Source organism: Narcine bancroftii, chromosome 4 (assembly GCF_036971445.1).
Source record: "Narcine bancroftii isolate sNarBan1 chromosome 4, sNarBan1.hap1, whole genome shotgun sequence".
Lineage (NCBI taxonomy): Eukaryota > Metazoa > Chordata > Chondrichthyes > Torpediniformes > Narcinidae > Narcine > Narcine bancroftii.
The window spans coordinates 12,527,661-12,548,281 of record NC_091472.1 but is presented as its reverse complement, the minus strand read 5'-3'; the positions used below and the strand labels follow the sequence as shown (position 1 = coordinate 12,548,281).

General features: G+C 38.2%; 1 protein-coding gene across 2 annotated transcripts in view; it reads left to right on the top strand.

The window, feature by feature from the left end:
- ppm1g (protein phosphatase, Mg2+/Mn2+ dependent, 1G) overlaps positions 1-20,621 on the top strand; it is a 106,684-nt gene that overhangs the window by 17,561 nt on the left and 68,502 nt on the right. For both annotated transcript variants that reach the window (XM_069930766.1, XM_069930767.1), the window contains exons 2-5: positions 2,655-2,724; positions 6,176-6,261; positions 15,885-16,011; positions 19,767-20,275. In XM_069930766.1, the coding sequence (XP_069786867.1) occupies positions 2,655-2,724; positions 6,176-6,261; positions 15,885-16,011; positions 19,767-20,275 (792 nt within the window). The remainder of the gene's footprint in view (positions 1-2,654; positions 2,725-6,175; positions 6,262-15,884; positions 16,012-19,766; positions 20,276-20,621) is intronic.

Sequence of the window (20,621 nt, the reverse complement as noted above, 5' to 3'; positions counted from 1 at the left end):
CGTCCGCGAAGCCAAGCCAAAGACTGTGAGTTGTACCATATTTGTACTTCATTTGTTCAAATGATAATAAATTATTTCCCAAAAAAACAATTTTCTATTCTTTTGATCCCTTTTCTCTCCCATTCTCTAAAGGAAAGGTTATCTATTGTGAAAGGGATTAGTTGATTTTGCGTCAATAATAATTTTGGTATTTGGTAATTTGTTTTTTTTTCTTTCTACGTGAATCTTCTTCCAAATGTTGAGCAGATGGTGCAGTACTGATGAACTTCTATGTTGCACCAGCTTTTCATCCCACTTATAAAGTATATGTTCCGGTACCTTCTCCCCTATTTTATCTACCTCTATCTTAGTCCAGTCTGGTTTTTCCCTTGTCTGATTTAAAAATCTGATAAATACCTTAATTGTGCTGCTCTATAATAATTCTTAAAGTTTGGTCGCTGTAGGCCCCCTTGTTTGTACCATTCTGTTAATTTATCTAGCACTCTCCTCGGTTTCCCCCCTTTCCATAAGAATTTACTTATTTTTTTTAGCTCATTGAAGAATTTCTCTGTTAAGGGAATTGGTAACGATTGAAATAGGTATTGTATCCTTGGGAAGATATTCATTTTAATGCAATTTACCCATCCTATCAGTGTTGGTGATAAATCTTTCCAATGTTCTAAGTCATCTTGTAATTTCTTCATTAATGGCTGATAATTTAATTTGTATAGATGGCCTAGATTATTATCTAGTCTAATACCTAGGTATCGGATTGCTTTTGTTTGCCATTTAAATGGTGATTCTTTCTTAAACTTTGTGAAATCTGCATTATTCATTGGCATCGCTTCACTTTTATTTGCATTGATCTTGTACCCTGATATTTCTCCATATTCCTTCAATTTCTTATGTAATTCTTTTATTGATAATTCTGGTTCTGTTAAGTGTACTATGATGTCATCTACAAATAGACTGATTTTATATTCCTTCTCTTTTATTTTTATCCCTTTTATTTTCTGTTCTTATCAGTTCTGCCAAGGGTTCTATAGCTAAAGCGAAAAGTGAGGGAGATAGTGGACATTCCTGCCTAGTTGACCTGCTTAATTTAAATTGGTTCGATTATATATCCATTTACTGTCACCTTCGCCAATGGTCCCTTGTGTAATGCTTTAATCCAATTAATATATTTCTATGGTAGGTTGAACTTCTGTAGTACTTTGAATAAATAATTTCATTCTACCCTGTCAAAGGCTTTCTCTGCGTCTTATTTCCTTGTACTGCATGGATTAAGTTAATGAACTTGCAGATATTGTCTGTTGTTCGTCTTTTCTTAATAAATCCAGTTTGATCTAGTTTAACTATTTTTGGTCCACAGTCAGCTAATCTGTTTGCTAATAGTTTTGCTATTATAATCTGAGTTAAGTAGAGATATTGGTCTATACGATGCTGGTGTTGGTGGATTTTTCCGCATCTTTGGTATTACTGTAATTATTGTTGTCTTACATGAATCTGGCATGTTTTGTGTTTCTTCAATCGGGTTCATTACTTCCAGGTGGGGTAGATCTGTCTTGACTATCATAGACATCAATGTGATTCTTTAATTCTTCATGATGTAGTGCCCTAAAAAAGCATAATGAGTATTGTGAGAAATTCTTGTGGACTGGAGATAGTTTGAAGCTTCACATTACCATGAATCTTCTTTACATTTTTTAAATGGTAGTTGCTTCTAAATAAAGGCAAACACACAAAGGAAGTCAACTCAAGACTGGTTTATTGTAGACATACCCAGACTTTTTATTCCCTGCCTGTTAATGAGCTCATTAGTGAACAGCTGCTGGTCACAGGACCAGCAGGTTGAAGCTATGAGCCATTAGCGCCCCGCGCCTTAAGGCAGGGGCTTCATCTGATCCACTCACTGTACTTTGGTGCCCAGCACTGCTAGCCCGCGATGTGTCAGGTAAGTCTGTGAACTGACAGTGGTATGATTTAATTCTGTAAAACAAACTATTGAAGAGATTCAACTTCAATGGCGAGTGAAAAACTGGAGTTAATTTTTTGGTTGTTGAGCTTTCATCTAAACTGGGAAATATTAGTAATAAAACAAATTGTAAACTTGTAGAAAAAATGGGGAGTGTAGGATAGCAGGGAGAACAAAAGGAATGACCTGTGATCATTTGAAGGCCAGGAAAACCTGAAGAATCTAAATGGTGCTGAAGGTCAGTGTATAACTGAAGGCCTTCTCTGGACAGGTGAGAACAGGAGCAGAGAAACAGATTACCTGCAGAGGAGAGAAAGAAAACCTTGATGCTGAAAATGAGGCTGTAATGGCTGATAATTTAAAATTGTTGAATTTGGAAGGATGAGTGTTATCTATCAAGCTTGTAGGGGCGGAGGCAGGAGAGAGGCCTGAGTCAGCATGCAATGGAGAATGAATGTAATTGAAAGTTATTTTTAAAAATGTATGGCTACTTAAGGATGACGGACATCAAAGGCTGCTTCGTATGCAATTCAGGTTATTAAAATTGTATTTAATAGTGGAAGCTGATGGACCATAAATGCAAATACAGTAGTTGCAACATTTGTGAAAAGATTTTTTTATAATGCTTCTAATCAAAACATACCAGTGTTTCTTAGTTTTGTATCTGTTGATTGAAATGTGTTGCACTTTTTTGTTACAGGATGCCCACAATTGTATACCTGAATTGGATGATGAAACTGCTATGTTTGCAGTCTATGATGGACATGGAGGTAAGAGAATACAAGTTTGGTTCCCCTTATCTGAAGATGTGAAAACTGAAAAGATCCAAACACTGAAAAAAATTTTTTTTAGCACCGACATGACGTCACAAGTGGGGGGGGTGGGGGGGGAATTCAGCAACTGACTTACCCATATGGGGCTCTGATGCTCTGTTGGCGCCAGTTTGATTACAATAACAGGAAAAAATTGAAATCTTTGCTTCTGGCTGGGAAGATGCCAAATGGAGCTGGATCCAAGTTTTCAGCATCGGCTGCAGCTGAAGCCGGCGACAGCGACTCTGCTCACAACATCGGGTGTGGTGCCATCTGCATTGAAGAAGTCGCCTTTGGCTCCCAGGCAGGAGCAGGGTCCATAGTCGGGGACAGACATCAGGGAAATGTCGGGGACCGGTGGGGAGGTGCCAGGGACCGCCAGCAGCAGCGGTGGGGAAGTGGTGGTCTCTTGTAAGCAGAGATCATTTTTTTGGTAAGTACTAAACTTTTTTTATGGTGAATTTTCCACTTCTGGCGTCATGTTGCCATTTGTTGTTGCTGTGTAACAGCTAATACAGGTATTCTTCTGATGCTACTGTCCTGCTTAGTTCCATTATCCTAAAATCCAAAAGAAAATGAAACACCTGGTTCCAAACTTTTCAGATAAGGGGTACTCGACTGTATTAGCAACAGAATATTTGCTTGCAGGTTAATCTCCTGTACATACATTTGTGTTAAGTGGGTGTAGAATTAAATGACATATGGGCTTTTAAAAAATATTTTATAATAAACATATGCATAGATAGTTTTCATATATCAAAATAATATACAAAGAAAATGATTAATACATGTTAAATTTATATAGAAAAGAAAAAAAATAAAAATGAACTAAAACACCCTCCCACCCCCTCCCCCCCCCAAAACCCCCTATCTACCCAAAATATCTTAAACTATGAAAAATTTATAAAGACACTAATATACTAAAAGAATAAGAATACATATTGATTTGGATTGCTCTTGGAAACACTCGAAGATCTCACATAAAAACATTTCCACAAAAAGATAGTTCATTAAGGGAAGACTTCATGAAACCAGAGGAATCAAGGAATTATTTATAAATTTAAACCCACTTTGAGTATGTAAAACACTAGAATATTTACCTCTCAAATTATACATAACTTTTACTAACGGAATACAAATTTGAATTTCTGCTTGCCATCTTTCTAATGTTAAAGAGACATCAGATTTCTAAGTAACAGCAATGCTTTTTCTCGCAAGATGGGCTTTTATGGTTTAAATTCATTGGAGCCAAATGGATCTGAATAAACGGCCTACTGGATGCCCCTGTTTATTTCCCCGTGAACAGAGCTTGTGGAAAATGAAATCATGTACAATTTTCATCTGTAGATGTGACTACTGTATATGCCATTGGATGACTGTATAGGATGACCCCTGATTTTTCACCTATAATGTTGGTTTTGAGCGATAAGACAACCCTCTCCAAATCTGGCACTTACTGCTGACTAGTAGATGCTGTTAAAAGCAAATCATAATATTTTAATCACAAATTATCATTTAAGGGTTTAAATTTTAATTCAACATTTTAAAATAAACACGGTCAGCTCCTGTAACAGGCCGTTTAAAGCCTGTACAGAGCCAAAAGCAGTCAGTCCAGGCAGATGGACCTTGTGGAGGAGCACTGAGATTTAACAAATAACTAAGGAGGTGTGCATGAGATTATGTTGGAGCCAGCAGGAAAGATGGCAGTGTTATTGTGACTTTATCATCAAAATAAGAATTTTAGATTCTTTGTATAGGATGACCCTGATTTTAAGGTGGAAATTTTAAGTTTCGGATTGTCCTATACAACAGCATATATGGAATTTAAAATGAGCTGATGTTTGCATATTGGATCAACATTTGTTTTCCTCAATACCTCTTCTCTTTCCCTCAACTACAAACCATTTAAGAAAATAATGAAATAGGTGAAATTCCTCTCCAGACTCTTCAGGCAGTTGAAATAGATGCACCTTTCGCTGAAACTTCTTTTATTTGCAGTTCTTCAGTCAGAAATTTTGCTGACTTTCACAAGCTTTTGCCATTGGTAAAACATGCAATTATAGTTTTGAGAATGATTATCCACTTGAACTCACAGAGTTTCTACCTCGTCATTTGTGTTTGATTTATTACAAAATTGATTTGCCTTCTGTGAACATACCATAAAAGCTCAAAACTTTTCAAATGATCTAATCTAGGCAGTATACGATTAAATAAGGCTATAAAGAGTTGATATGTTTTTTCACAGGACTCCCATTTCATGATTTTAAGTATAAGCATTTTTTATAAAATCTACACCTATCCCTGCTGATATTTTTCTGCTATCGCATAGCGGTTGACTTGACTGTTGTAAGCAGTTTATGACAATCGTGGTTAATTGTGCAATTGATTCTATTTCTACTAACGAGGCATTGTCATTGGTGGTAAAATACAGGATTTGTGTTGTCACTAAAGTGACCACGTTGTGAAATTATAGAAATCAAAGTCAATGAGAAGTATCCACATTTTTTCTTGGGTAGTTGTAGCAAAGACAATTTTGCAAACTTTCTCTCGTAATTTCTGTTAACTCAAGTTTAAAAATAGACCCATTAGATCCATAATTCACAAAAATTGTTTTGTTCTTTAACTAGATCTGTTCATCTGCATCCTGTTTTCATTTTGATAATAAATATGCTGAAGTGAAATTGAAGCCTGAAAATTCATTGATCACATTCAAATGCAGCACTTTTCACGTGACTCCTAAATAGAATATCAAAAATGTTAGTGATCAATGTATTGAGCATCAAAGGGTTCATTTACCCTCCTGTGCTGGCTTATTCTTTAATAAAGAACACAAATATCTCTTTCTGTGACGCTCTCCTGCTCCTGGTTGACTATTGGCCCTTGGTGATGGCACTTCCATACATCTGCTGAGTTCCCATTTTACATTAATGTGATTCAATCTCCGCAACTGTATTGACACCTTTAACTTCTGCTGAGCAATAAATATAAACCACAACTTCCTCTCGTCAATTCCACCTTCAGAGCACTTATTTAGTCTGACCAATACTGCTCACTATCATTTTATCATTTAACAGCGAAGTACACAAGCATCTCTTTCTGTGAACCTGCCTCTCCCCTCTTCCCATTCCTCATACAAAACTTGTTCAGGCTGACTTTGATATTGTGTGATCTGGCTTCCTGCATAATTGGAATTGAGTGTCAACCCACATTATCAGTTTCTTTTCTCAATCTGGGGTTTTGCTGTTTGTGAGGCCAAGATGTGATGATTTACAACCCTGTTTCTTCTGTTCTTTTGAAGTCTGGTGTAATTGTTTCTGCATGATACACCCCTCCAGCAACCCCATTCCCTCTGCATGTGACATCCTGCCTCTTTTTCAAGTAAATCGTACTTTGATTTTTTTTTTCTCAGGAGAAGAGGTGGCACTGTACTGTGCAAAGTATCTGCCAGATGTTATTAAGGAACAACAGACTTACAGGAATGGAAAATTGCAGAAGGTATTATTTTCACACTTTAAAGAAAGCTGAGTGCAAAAGCATCTGTGATGATGGCCTGGTCGAAAAACAAGGTGAATCATCTTAGGCCCTTGATTTCAGCAGATGCTTGACTAGATTGTTTTCATTTGATTTCTTTGTCAAAGCACAGATTTTTCACATCAATAATACATGTCAAAATGAGGAGTCGTAAGGCAGATTTGGAGAAAATGTGGAGGCAGAGGTCAGATGAGGAGAACATCTTTCTTTTGGGCAGTTTCCAAGGATTGAGGATGATTTGCTGCCTACTAACGAGTGTAATATGGGACCTGCAGAGTTTGCAACAAGTGGAGCAGGAGGTGCTTGACAGGACAGACAGATGGATGGGTATTTTGGAAGATGGATTCTGATATCCAGCAATCACTCGGCTTCTGTGTGCCCCTGACAAAGGGACTCAAGATTGCAAATGTCAATCCTCGTGCTACATTTTAAAGTGTCATGGGCAAGAGATCTCAGAAGATGGTACAGTACAAATAAAGTTCCCTTTATCTGGAATTCAAGGAACCGTCAGCCTCGAGCAACTGGTTTGGGGAAAAAAATAGAGGAAAATAAATAGGTAAAAAATGGAAGTTTAAAATTAGCATGCCTTTCCATTCGCCAATTACACAACAGGAAATATCGAGCAACACAAAAATTCACTTATCCAGGATCTACCAATCACCACTATGGCAGTGGTATTCAACCTTTTTCTTTCCACTCACCACTTTAAATAATCCCTATGCCATCAGTGCTCTGTGATTAGTAAGGAATCCCAAGGTGGGATATGAGTGGGAAGGGAAGGTTGAGAACCACTGCTCTAGGCTCAACTGTTACTGAAATATTTTGCTTGTGAAAAATTCTCATTGGCCCATTTCCTTTGGAGTTCTGAAACTGCACATAACCAGTCAATTAGGCACAATTAAAACGGTGGTTTTCAAACTTTTTCTTTCCACCCACATCGCACCTTAAGCAATCCCTTACTAATCACAGAGCACCTATGGCACAGGGAATACTTAAAGTGGTATATGAGTGGAAAGAAAAAGGTTGAACACCACTGCCATAGGTGCTGAAAACCAGGGTTTTTAGTGTATTTCACTTTTTCAAGATGATTTTGATAGTATACTTGAATCATTATCTCCACTGGTAATCTATTGTTTTGTCAGAACTTAAAGTGGAATATCTGCTGGGGAGTAAAGTGGGGCCTCTCCTTTGCGGCCAACTAAGCACAGCTAGAGGGTCAATACTGACAACTTTGATGCAGGAATGTGCTTGATGTTGGCCCACTCTGCCAGTCTTTTTTATTTGGGAGGGTTTGCAGCGACAGCATTAATGGGGGGGGGGGGGGTGAGGGGGGTGGTCTGTTTCAGAAGCATATTTAAAGGCAGATGTCATTGTTGGATGGAACATCAGTGAGCTTTCCACTGTTTAGATCTCAATCCTCAGACACTATTTTCCTAACTTGGCCAAAGACTGAGCTGCACACAATGAAATGGTGAATCTCATCATTAATATTTCCCTTTACTGAGAGGTGACTTGAGGTAAAGAATGTTTTGCATTACCTTTATTGTTGAGGGATTGAGGCAGGGGAGGGAGTGGGGGAAGATTACAGATCATACAAATTCATTTTGTGAGTTGGTCATGACTGAGCCACCTCCAAATGTGTGAGATGCATTGATGTCTATGTACTGCATCTTTGTGACAAGTTGGAGAGGAGGCAGTGTCAACAGTGTTCACATTTGTTTAGATCAGCTCCACTATGAAATAGTACTTTAAGATGACGCACGTGCATAACTGTTGGAGAAGTGATAAGAGCCAGATTGAATCGGGCAGCAGCTGAAGACTCAAGTTCAGGTCTTCGTATCATAGGAAGGACTAATTGCACTGGAGAAAATGCAAAGGAGAATCACCGGGATGTTGCCTGGATTGGAGCATTTCCATTACGAGGAGAGACTGCATAGGTTGGACTTTTCTCTTGGAACAGAGTAGGCTAAGAATAAGAAGGACTTTGTTGTGAAATGTTATAAAATACGGAAAACACAATTTTATGGGGAACATGTAAAACAGGGTAATGAGAAGCTTTTCCCCATGACCGGTATCTAAAACCAGAGGCCAAGAGTTTAGTAGGGATGTAAGGAAGAACTTTATTCACCTAGAGAATGGAACAAATTTGGAATGCCCTGCCTGAGTAGGGTAGTGGAGGTATCAGAACATGGAAGTGTGTGGATAAGCAATTAAATCACTGAAGCGAAGCATGGATGGAGATGCTGGGCTGTCTTGAATGCGTACTTGTTGGTCAGCATGGATGGAGGTGCTGGGATGACTTGAATGCGTACTTGTTGGTCAGCATGGATGGAGGTGCTGGGATGACTTGAATGGGTACTTGTTGGTCAGCATGGATGGAGGTGCTGGGATGACTTGAATGGGTACTTGTTGGTGAGCATGGATGGAGATGCTGGGATGACTTGAATGGGTACTTGTTGGTCAGCATGGATGGAGATGCTGGGATGACTTGAATGGGTACTTGTTGGTCAGCATGGATGTAGATGCTGGGATGACTTGAATGGGTACTTGTTGGTCAGCATGGATGGAGATGCTGGGATGACTTGAATGGGTACTTGTTGGTCAGCATGGATGGAGATGCTGGGATGACTTGAATGGGTACTTGTTGGTCAGCATAGATGTGGTGGAATGATTTCTGTGCTGAGTGACTCCCAAGTTAACGTTTTGGTTTGATGACCTTCAGGAACATTCCAGCATTTTTGTTGAGGGTGTTCTAACATGAGCCAGTCTATACTTGGTTGCTGACCTGAGGGATACTTGCCTTGACTCCCAGAGCAGCATGTCCAAAGTAGGATTGGTTGAAAGTCATTGGTGTTGTATACATTGGAAGGTAATCTCATTTGACATCCGAGCTTCTGAAAGGAGTGGACAAGACTGATGTGTAGACTTGAGTTGAGAGGCAGGCTAAATTGGGTTACTGAACTGACTCCTGCTCTTTACTTTTATTCATGGATTTGTTCTAGTCAGAGTTGGACATTAAGCCCAGGAATCTGTGCCATTGCAGAGCAACTGCTTTCTTCCTAACTCTCAGGCACTTTCCCATTTCACTGCTTAAAACTGCCACGTTCTGCTGCCCGTAGAGGTGCTGGAAACCAAGTTCCATTCAGTGTTCTAAATATAGTTTTCCTCCCATTCCCTGGTATCTTTTGGCCACTGCTGTGATTGATATCCTCTGCGATTTGAACTATGTTCTAATTCTGTCTACTTCATTCAGTTAGACCTGTGTAAATCTGTCATGATCTTACACACTTGTAAAACCATAGAATATTACAGCACAAAAACAGGCCCTTTGGCCCTTCTTGTCTGCACCAAACTATTTTTTGGCCTGTTCCCAATGACCTGCATCGAATCCATAGCCCTCCATACCCTACCCATCCATGTACCTCTACAAATTATTTTTTAAATATTAAAATTGAACCCACATTCACCACTTCAGCTTGCAGCTCGTTCCACATTCCCACCCTCTCGCTGTGAAAAAGTTCTCTAAACTTTGCCCCTTTCACCCTTAACCCATGTCTTCTGGTTTGTATCTCACCTACCCACAGTGGAAAAAGCCTACCTACTTTTACTGTCTATACCCCTCATAATTTTAAATACCTCTATCAAATCTTCCCTCATTCTTCTGTACTTCAGGGAATAAAGTCCTATCCTGTTTAACCTTTCCATGGAACTCCGTTCCTGACGCCCTGGCAACATCCTAGTAAATCTTCTCTGCACTCTTTCAATTTTCTTGATATCTTTCCTGCAGTTAGGTGACCAAAACTGTACACAATACTCCAAATTTGGCCTCACCAATGTCTTACAGAACTTTGTCATAACATCCCAACTCCTATCCTCAATACTTTGATTTATGAAGTACACCTATTAAATCTTCTTGACTTTGGCTTGGACATGTAACCCTAACTTCTTCACAATTTACATTTGAAATCCCTCATCCTTTGAACAAATCTGATAAATTATGTGTAATTTGCTGTTGATCCTGAACCTGAAGGTAATTGAAGTGTTTTATAGCATCCACTTTTCAATGCATTAATGTGGAAGGAGGATGCCTTTTTGGGATTACTTTCAGATAATTTTTAGCACATGGCAAAAATCCAGAAGTTTGAAAAATCAGTTACTGATTTATTTTATTTCTTGTCCTCGTTGGTTAATCAAACATCTTTCTTCACTCAGAAATAGCCTCCTTCCTTGTATTCCTGATACAAACATTTGTTCTTGCATTACTTGTTTTTCCACCAAACATTGAATGAGGAAGATAGCTTTTCCTTCATTTATAAATATTTAGGTCCAATGCAAGATGTATGCAGTTTGTAAAATCCAATTCTGGGATTCATAAATTGACACTAAGACATTTTAATTTGAAATTACCCTATCAGATTAACTTTGGAGGCTAGACAACATGGATTTTAGATCACACTGTCGCATCTTGGCAATCATCCAAATTGCATTGAGGGGCCAAAAAATAATTTTATTAATCATGGGTAGGAATGATCACAAAGCTGAAAGAATTTATTTTGCAAGTGTGGAAGAAATTTGTTTGAGCCTCTGAGGGCAGTTGTGTAGATCATTGAGTTCTACATTCTTTATTGATAACACCAGGTGATGCTTAAGAGCTATGTAAACTCACTCATTGTTCCAGTAATGGCATTCAAGTTGGCAGTATTTCCATCAATCTGAGTTATTAACATTTTTTCCCCATGTCCTGCAGTGAAGATTTGCCATATTAGCTGCTGGAATGACAGATTAGTTACATGAGAACAATAGACCTCTATTCTACAAGAGTAGAGGAATGAGAGGTCACCTCATTTACACACAAGCTGATGTAGGGAGAGATTAGCATTACAAATAAACATTTAGGGCCAAAATAGGGAGAAACTTCTTCATTCAGATTAATGAATCTTTAGAATTCTCTGAGTGAGGGCTGTGGAGATTCGGTCATTGTTTATTTTGAATATTTTAATTTTCATGGACACGTAAAATTAAAACACCTTTTTTTTATACATTCGTTTAATGACATATCGAGACTGTATTTATCCCCCTCTCCTACCTACTCACCTCAGTACAACTGAAAGTAGAGTCAATTGAATTAAATTGATAAAACTTTCAATTCAATTTAATTTAATTGTTTAAAAAGAAAACTGAAAACGAAACTGAAAGAAACAAGTCATCTGTGTCATGTCCCACTTTGATCACATTCATTTCCCTGCTGGGACAGATTGCTACAGTACCCCTATTTCGAAGTGGGGAGGGGGGATGAACAAATCAATCTGAGTGCCAATATATTTCAAGTAAGATTACCACACCTTAATGAATGTGTTATGTTTCTTCCTTAGATTGTACAATATTTTCTCCAGTGGAATGCAATTCTGTATTTCCACATTCCATCGTGTGGTATTTGGTTGGGAGTTGGACTTCCATGTAACCGCTACACACTTCCTGGCTACTGCCAAGGCAACCATCACAAATGAAATTAGATATTTGGACAGTCTAAAATTCATATTCTCAATGTCTCCCCAAAGGTACTCTTCTGGAACCTGTGGAAAATCCACTTTTGTAATTTTTTTTTTAGAATGTCCCTCAGGTCTTCCCAGAAAGATCACACCTTTGTACATAGCCAGATGGAGTGGACAAAAGTTGCAACCTCCACACCTAAAGCACATTTCTAAAATTTCTGGCTTTGATTTATGTAAATTTTTGTGATGTGAGGTACAACTGGTGCAAAAATTTGTACTGCACTATCCAGACACAGGTCATGCCACCACCCTTCATTGATTATTGTGCCCAAGTCCGACTTCCATCTCTCCCTCGACCTGTGTAAGCCTGGCTTCAGGCTCTCACTTTGGTATATGTAATATATCTTAGAGATAAATTTACACATATTCCCCATTTGTATTAGAATTATTGGAGTCATTGTTCATTCAAAACAGAAATCACTCATTACAAATACTATAGATGCTGGAATTTTGAGTGAATAAAGAAAAACTGAAGGTACTTGCTTGGTTTGGCAACATCTATGCCGATAAATGGTCAGTCAGTGTTTTGGGCTGGGGCCCTTCATCAAAACTCTGGGATCTGTTGTGAAAGCAGGAAAATGGCATTGAGGTAAAAATCACCTTCATCTCACAAGGGACGAGATGGCGTAATCCTGCTTCTACTTCATGTTCTCATGATAACTGCCATTGCTCATGTGTTTTATTAACAAGTGCAATCTCGCTGAGGCCCTGTGCAATTGCAGCAAGACATCCCACCTCATAGACTCATAACCTTTCTTGATGAAAGTTCCATTTGGTTTCTTAGCTGCCTGCACCCTTGCTTTCATTGATTGGTATAACCAGGTCTTGCTGCATGTTCCCCTTATCAGTATTCCAATAATAGAGGTACAGTATATAAAATAAACAGGAGCATATATAAGGTAAATAGTCACGGTCCTTACCCAGGAACGAGAAGTCTAAAACCAGAGAACATAGATTGAAAATGAGAGGGAAAGATTTAAAAGGGACTCCTTTTTCATACAGTGTGGTGGAAATATGGAGCAAGCCACCAGAGGAAGTGGTATATTAACTTTTCTTTTTTTTTAAATTTTTTATTTTACACACCATAAACCACATTGACCAAGATACATACATTTTCCTTTCAAATATATAGTGTCATTTTCTCTCCCCCCGTCCCTCTGCCCATCCCACCCCCCCTACCTCCCCCCCCATTCATTTAAAGTACAAAATCTAAGATACATTAAACCAGTCAAACAATGTTGTCATTCAATAAAAATAAACAAGAAATTCCACTGAGTCAATTCTTTTCATTTCCTTCTCCTTTCGTTAATTTAGGTGGTAAATGTCCCCGGTAGGTTTTCTCTATTGTGTTTCATGTATAGCTCCCATATTTTTTCAAATATTTCAATATTATTTCTTAAACTATGTTATTTTTTCTAATGGAATACATTTATTCATTTCTATATACCATTGTTGTATTCTCAAATTATCTTCCAATTTCCAGGTTGACATAATACATTTTTTTGCTACGGCTAGAGCTATCTTAACAAATCTTTTTTGTGCATCATCCAAATCAATTCCAAATTCTTTGTTTTTTATGTTACTTAGGAGGAAGATCTCTGGATTTTTTGGTATATTGTTTTCTGTAATTTTATTTAATATCTGGTTTAGATCTTCCCAAAATTTTTCTACTTTCTCACATGTCCAGATTGCATGAATTGTTGTTCCCATTTCTTTTTTACAACAAAAACATCTGTCAGATACTGTTGGGTCCCATTTATTTAACTTTTGAGGTGTAATGTATAGCCTGTGTATCCAGTTATATTGTATCATACGTAACTTTGTATTTATTGTATTTCTCATCGTTCCAGAGCATAACTTCTCCCATGTTTCCTTTTTTATCTTTATATTTAAATCTTGTTCCCATTTTTGTTTAGTTTTACCATTTGTTTCCTCATTCTCCTTTTCTTGCAGTTTATTATACACATTTGTTATAAATCTTTTGATTATCATTGTATCTGTAATCACATATTCAAAGTTACTTCCCTCTGGTAACCTCAGACTGCTTCCTAATTTGTCCTTCAAGTAGGATCTCAATTGGTAATATGCCAGCACTGTATCTTGAGTTATATTGTATTTATCTTTCATTTGTTCAAAGGATAATAATCTATTTTCTGAAAAACAATTTTCTATTCTTTTGATCCCTTTTTTCTCCCATTCGCTAAAGGAAAGGTTATCTATTGTAAAAGGGAGTAACTTATTTTGCGTCATTATTAGTTTTGGTAATTGGTAATTTGTTTTATTTTTTCTACATGAATCTTCTTCCAAATATTTAGGAGATGATGTAATACTGGAGAACTTCTATGTTTTACCAATTTTTCATCCCATTTATATAATATGTGTTCAGGTATCTTTTCCCCTATTTTATCTAGTTCTAATCTAGTCCAATTTGGCTTTTCCCTTGTTTGGTAAAAAATCTGATAGGTATCTTAATTGTGCGGCTCTATAATAATTTTTAAAGTTTGGCAGTTGTAAGCCTCCTTGTTTATACCATTCTGTTAATTTATCTAGTGTTATCCTCGGTTTCCCCCCTTTCCATAAAAATTTCCTTATTATTTTCTTTAACTCCTTGAAGAATTTCTCTGTCAAGTGTATTGGCAATGCCTGAAATAGGGAAAGTATCCTTGGGAAAATGTTCATTTTAATACAGTTTATCCTTCCTATTAGTGTTAGTGGTAAATCTTTCCAATGCTCTAAGTCGTCCTGTAATTTTTTCATTAGTGGATAATAATTGAGTTTATATAGATGGCCGAGATTTTTATTTATTTGTATACCTAGGTATCTTATTGCTTGCATTTGGCATCTGAATGGTGATTCCTTCTTAAATTTTGAGAAATCCGCATTATTCATTGGCATTGCTTCACTTTTATTTACGTTTATCTTGTAACCCGACACTTCTCCATATTCCTTCAATTTCTTATATAATTCTTTTATTGATAGTTCTGGTTCTGTTAAGTACACTATAACATCATCCGCAAATAAATTGATTTTATATTCCTTGTCTTTTATTTTTATCCCTTTTATATTATTTTCTGTTCTTATTAATTCTGCTAGTGGTTCGATAGCTAACGCGAACAATAAGGGTGATAGTGGGCATCCCTGCCGTGTTGACCTGCTTAGGTTAAATTGCTTTGATATATATCCATTTACTGTCACTTTCGCCAATGGCCCCTGTATATTAACTTTTCAATGTCATTAGACAGGTACATTGACAGGAGAGATTTAAGAGGGATGCGGTAGACAGCTTGGACATCCCTGAGTAAAGAGTAGGTGTCTGTGCTGTAAAACTGACCATTTTGCTTCCACCATTGTGGATAACCTTGCACTGTATTTGGCCACTCAACCTCACTTCATCCTCCACAAAGATCACACTCTCACCCAGTTGTGTTGTCTACAAATTTGAAGATATCTCATTTCATTAGCTGATTATTAATACCAATGGATATACACAAGCTGTGTCTGGATAACAAATGGGCTCTGTTTCTACATGTCCAATTAGCTATTTTCTCCGTAAGTTTTTAAAAAATGCACGATCACTTTCTGTTAAAATACCACTGGGATCAGAAGCATTTAAGACTGAAGAAAGACCAATTACCAAAAATGGGTGGGAGGGGGAAGAAAGGACTTAAGAATTTAATAATATCATGTCAGCTTGTTCATATGTGTCCATGAATCAGGTGCTCAATAATCCAAAGATGGCTTGCATTGAATAGCTATGATTCAAATGCTGAACCCAAAATGAATCCCCACTATTTAATAACTGCTCTTTGGGAAATTATCTTTTTTGTACTCTTTGTTTCCTGTCTGTCAAGAGTTTTTTTTTCAGTCTTTTGTCTCCAACCTCGTGTGCTTTAATTTCCTGTGAAATCCAAGTTCAGAAGGATTTTTGTTTTCATGCAGTTAAGGTATATCCTCCAAGCATTTTCCCATATCTGGTGCAACCTTAAATGCTAAAATGTCTTCATTAACTATCTTTTCTTGCCTTTTGTATTCAAGGCATTGGAGGATGCCTTTCTATGCATAGACAGCAAGCTTACTGAAGAAGTGGTGATTAAAGAGCTTGCCCAACTCGCGGGTCGACCTCGGGAAGATGATGGTGAGAAAGTTGCTGATGAAGATGATGGTAGGTTGGAACTAAACTGATTTACTGAATGAAGTAGAACCATTCATACAGTTGAGATCCTTTATAAAACATATAACAGTTTATAGCTTGGAAGCAGGCCATCTCGGCCCTACAAGTCCACGCCAGTTTACTAAAACAGCTCCGCTAGCTCCCCCCGCCTATTCTCCACCCATAACCCTCTAACCCCCTCTTATCCATGTAAATATGCAGCCTCCTCTTAAATGAAAGAATTGACTCTGCCTCAACTATTTCCTCTGGAAGATTATTCCATTCAGACACCACTCTCTGAGTGAAGAAGCACCCTCTAATGTTTCTCCTAAAATTTTGCTCCCTTACCCTCAACTTGTGTCCTCTTGTTTCAACCTCCCTTGCTCTCAGGGGGAAGAGTCTACTTGCATCTAGTCTATCTATTTCCTTCATAATTTTAAACACCTCTTCCAAATATCTTCTCAACCATCTACGTTCCAAAGAATAAATTCCTAACCTCTTCAATCTTTCTCTATACTCTAGGTATTTTGTAAATCTTCTCTGCACCCTCTCCATCTATCTATATCCTTATAATTTGGAGACTAGAACTGATCACAATACTCCAAACTTTGCCTCACCAACGCCTTAAACAATCACTTTCCAGCCCCAATACTCTATGCTTATGAGTCTATGAGGTGGGATGTCTTATCAAGGCTAGCATACCAAATGCCTTCTTAACCACTCTGTCAACATGAGAATCCACCTTCAAGGAACTCTGCAGCATAACGCTGAGATCTCTTTGTACTTGTGCATTCCCCAATGTCCTCCCCTTAACTTTTTTTGCCTGCTAAAGACCTGAGTGTGTAAACAATGATTCTGAAGACTTTTTAAGGATTTCAATTTTGACCTTGTGCCAAGTGATCTGACACAATAAATCAGTGCTCGTGTTTTTCCCCATTTACCACAGTGCTATTTTTGTCAATTCGTTTTTTTCATTCACATCATGTTCTTCTCACACAGCTCCTCCTCCAAACTAAAATAAATTTTAAAAGGACAACTTGCTTCTAAAAGAAGTTATTTATGGAATGACAAATGAACCAACTGAACATGTCTAATGAACAGAGATGTATTTCTGCTGGAGAGATCATGCTAAGTTAATTAGCTATTATTTGTATTGATTTTCCCCTCCTGCCCTGAATAAACAGTGCAGTGGAATAACTACAATTTAAAATGATTTCTCACCCAGAGCAATCCTCCCCAGTTTGATTCTCTTTTGATCACCCTTTTTTTGAAAAGTGAACTACTCAGAGTTCTGTGATTTGTTGTGTTGTTTGGTTTTAGTATTGTGAGCTTTATAGCATTATTCTTTTCTGATACTCAGCCAGACTCCAAAGTCCCAGCATTGATTTAAAAATTAATGTACAGCTTGAAAATAAATTGATACAAAGGGGTAAAATGCAAAATTATACCATGGAACAGAACTGTCATTAGTAGTGAACCATAGAACACTACAGCACAGAAACAGGCTCTAAGTAACATAACATAACAATTACAGCACAGAAACAGGCCATTAGGCCCTTCTAGTCCACACCAAACCAAACACCCCTTTCTAGTCCCACCTCCCTGCACAATGCCCATAACCCTCCATCTTCTTCTCATCCATAGACCTGTCCAACCTTTTCTTAAATAATACAATTGACTCCGCCGCCACTATTTCTCCCGGAAGCTCATTCCACACGGCTACCACTCTCTGAGTAAAGAAGTTCCCCCTCATGTTACCTCTAAACCTCTGCCCCTTAATTCTTAACTCGTGTCCTCTTGTTTTAATCTTTCCTCCTCTTAACGGAAATAGTCTATCCATATCCACTCTGTCTATCCCTTTCATAATCTTAAATACTTCTATCAAATCCCCTCTCAACCTTCTACGCTCCAAAGAATAAAGACCTAATCTGTCCAATCTCTCCCTATACTCTAGATGCTTAAACCCAGGTAACATTCTGGTAAACCTTCTCTGCACTCTCTCCACTCTGTTTATATCCTTCCTATAATTAGGCAACCAGAACTGCACACAGAACTCCAAATTAGGCCGCACCAACGTCTTATACAATCTCAACATCACCTCCCAACTCCTATATTCCATGCAATGATTGATAAAGGCCAACATACTAAAAGCCTTCTTCACCACCCTATTCACGTGAGTTTCTACCTTCAGGGAACGATGTACTGTTACTCCTAAATCTTTCTGCTCTTCTGTATTCATCAATGCTCTCCCATTTACTACGTATGTCCTATTCTGATTCTTCTTACCAAAATGAAGCACCTCACACTTATCAGCATTAAATTCCATCTGCCATTTTTCAGCCCACTTTTCTAAGCAGCCCAAATCCCTCTGCAATCCTTGAAAACCTTCTTCATTATCCACTATTCCACCTATCTTAGTATCGTCTGCATATTTACTAATCCAATTCACCACCCCATCATCTAGATCATTAATGTATATAACGAACAACAATGGGCCCAATACAGATCCTTGAGGCACACCACTGGTCACCGGCCTCCAACCTGACAGACAATTATCCACTACCACTCTCTGGCCTCTCCCTTTCAGCCAATGTTCAATCCATTTGACTATCTCAAAATTTATACCTAAAGACTGCACCTTCCTAACTAACCTTCCATGTGGTACCTTATCGAAGGGCTTACTGAAATCCATATAGACAACATCCACTGCGCTACCCTCATCCACATTCCTAGTCACCTCTTCAAAAAATTCAATCAGATTGGTCAAACATGACCATCCTCCCACAAATCCATGTTGAGTACTCCTGATCAGACCCTGTCTATCCAGATGTTTATAAGTACTATCTCTAAGAATTTTCTCCATTAATTTGCCTACCACAGACGTCAAACTTACAGGCCGATAGTTGCCAGGCTTCCTCCTTGAACCCTTTTTAAATAACGGAACCACATGCGCAATGCGCCAATCCTCCTTCTTGTCTGTACCAAACCTTTTTTTCTTTTTGCTTAGTCCCACTGACCTGCCTATTTACATTTTCTCTGTCTATCTCCTCTCGTTCTTCTTTGTTCCAGGGAATAGGCCTAACCTGTTTAACCTTTCCCTGTAACTCAGTTCCTGAAGTCCGGGCAACATCCTAGTAAATCTTCTCTTTCTATCCTATAGATATCTTTCCTGTCGTTAGGTGACCAAAACTGCACGCAATCGTCCAAATATGGCCTCACCAATACCTTGTACAACTTTACCATAACACCTCAACTCATATACTCAATGCTTTGATATATGAAGGCGAACATGGCATAAACTCTCTTTACAACCCTATCCACCTGCATTGATGCCATTTTCAGGGAAGCAAGATGTTAGTGGTTAGGGTGAAATATGAAATTTGCTGTGATACAGACACTGTGATTGTAGTAAAAACACAAATTCTGGAGGAAATCAGCAGGTCGCAGCGTCCATAGGAGGTAAAGAAACATTGGTTATGTATCTTTATCTGCTATGGGTGCTATGTGACCTGCTGTGTTCCTCTGGAATTTTGGTGTTTTTTTAGTGGATAGGTATTTAAACAATGTGTAAGTGTGGGCATTCTGGCCAAATATGAACAATTTGCTCGACAGGTGTACCATAAAGTGAGTTTTCATAAAATTGTGTGTTATTGTTTGTGATGGTGTTGGGTTGGTTTATGTTTGCATGCATTGGAAATTCAGTCTCCTTTTTCACCCTACCTTCTTCAGTCCCTTCACTAACACAATAAAGTGCTTTTATCCTTCAGTGGATCATGAGGAGGCTGCACTTTTACATGAAGAGGCTACAATGACAATTGAAGAATTGCTCACCCGATATGGACAAAACCAAAACAGTACCAAACATGCAAAGAGTAAAATTTCACCCGGTTTCAAGAAGCCGCCATCCAGAGTTGGAGATGCAAACAAAACTGAGAAGGAAGTTAACGGAGAGCTGGAGAGCAGTGAAGTCAGCGCAGGTGAAGCAGAGAGCAAAAACAGGAAGTCGGAAGCTGCTGCAGGAATCTCCTCGAGCTCTGATTGTGGGAGTGAAAAGGCCGGGGTGGGGAATGGTAGCAGCACTACTGGATCCAATTTGGATAAAGAATCTAACAAGCCTGACAAAAGCTCAGAAGAGGCCATTGTATCGTCGTCCACTGCTGATGCAGGGCCTTCCTGTTCCTCATCTAACAAGTCTCAGCGAGCGACCAAATCCATGTTCTTTGAGGACAGCGAGGATGAATCGGAAGAGGCAGAGGCAGAAGAAGATAGTGATGAGGTATCCATTTTATTTTCAGTTCATTCTGTGTTAACCTTTGAAGATCAAAAGAGGGGGTTTGGAGTTAATAATAGAGATTGAAGTTGAATATTCTGGTCTGCTCATGAAGTGCTCAAGTTATCGCACTTTAACCAGGCTCTTGCCTGGAATTTGGGTGTCACCCTCTGTTTGTGATTGAAATTGAGCAACATCCTTCCCCTTTGAGCCTTTAACTCCTTAATCCCTAAAATATATAATGAGATTAATGGGAAATGTTCCTCTGAGTAAAACAATAATAAAGTGTAAACAAAAATGAAATTGGATGGTCAGGGTTCTAAGTCTTCAAATTTCAACAAACTAACTATCT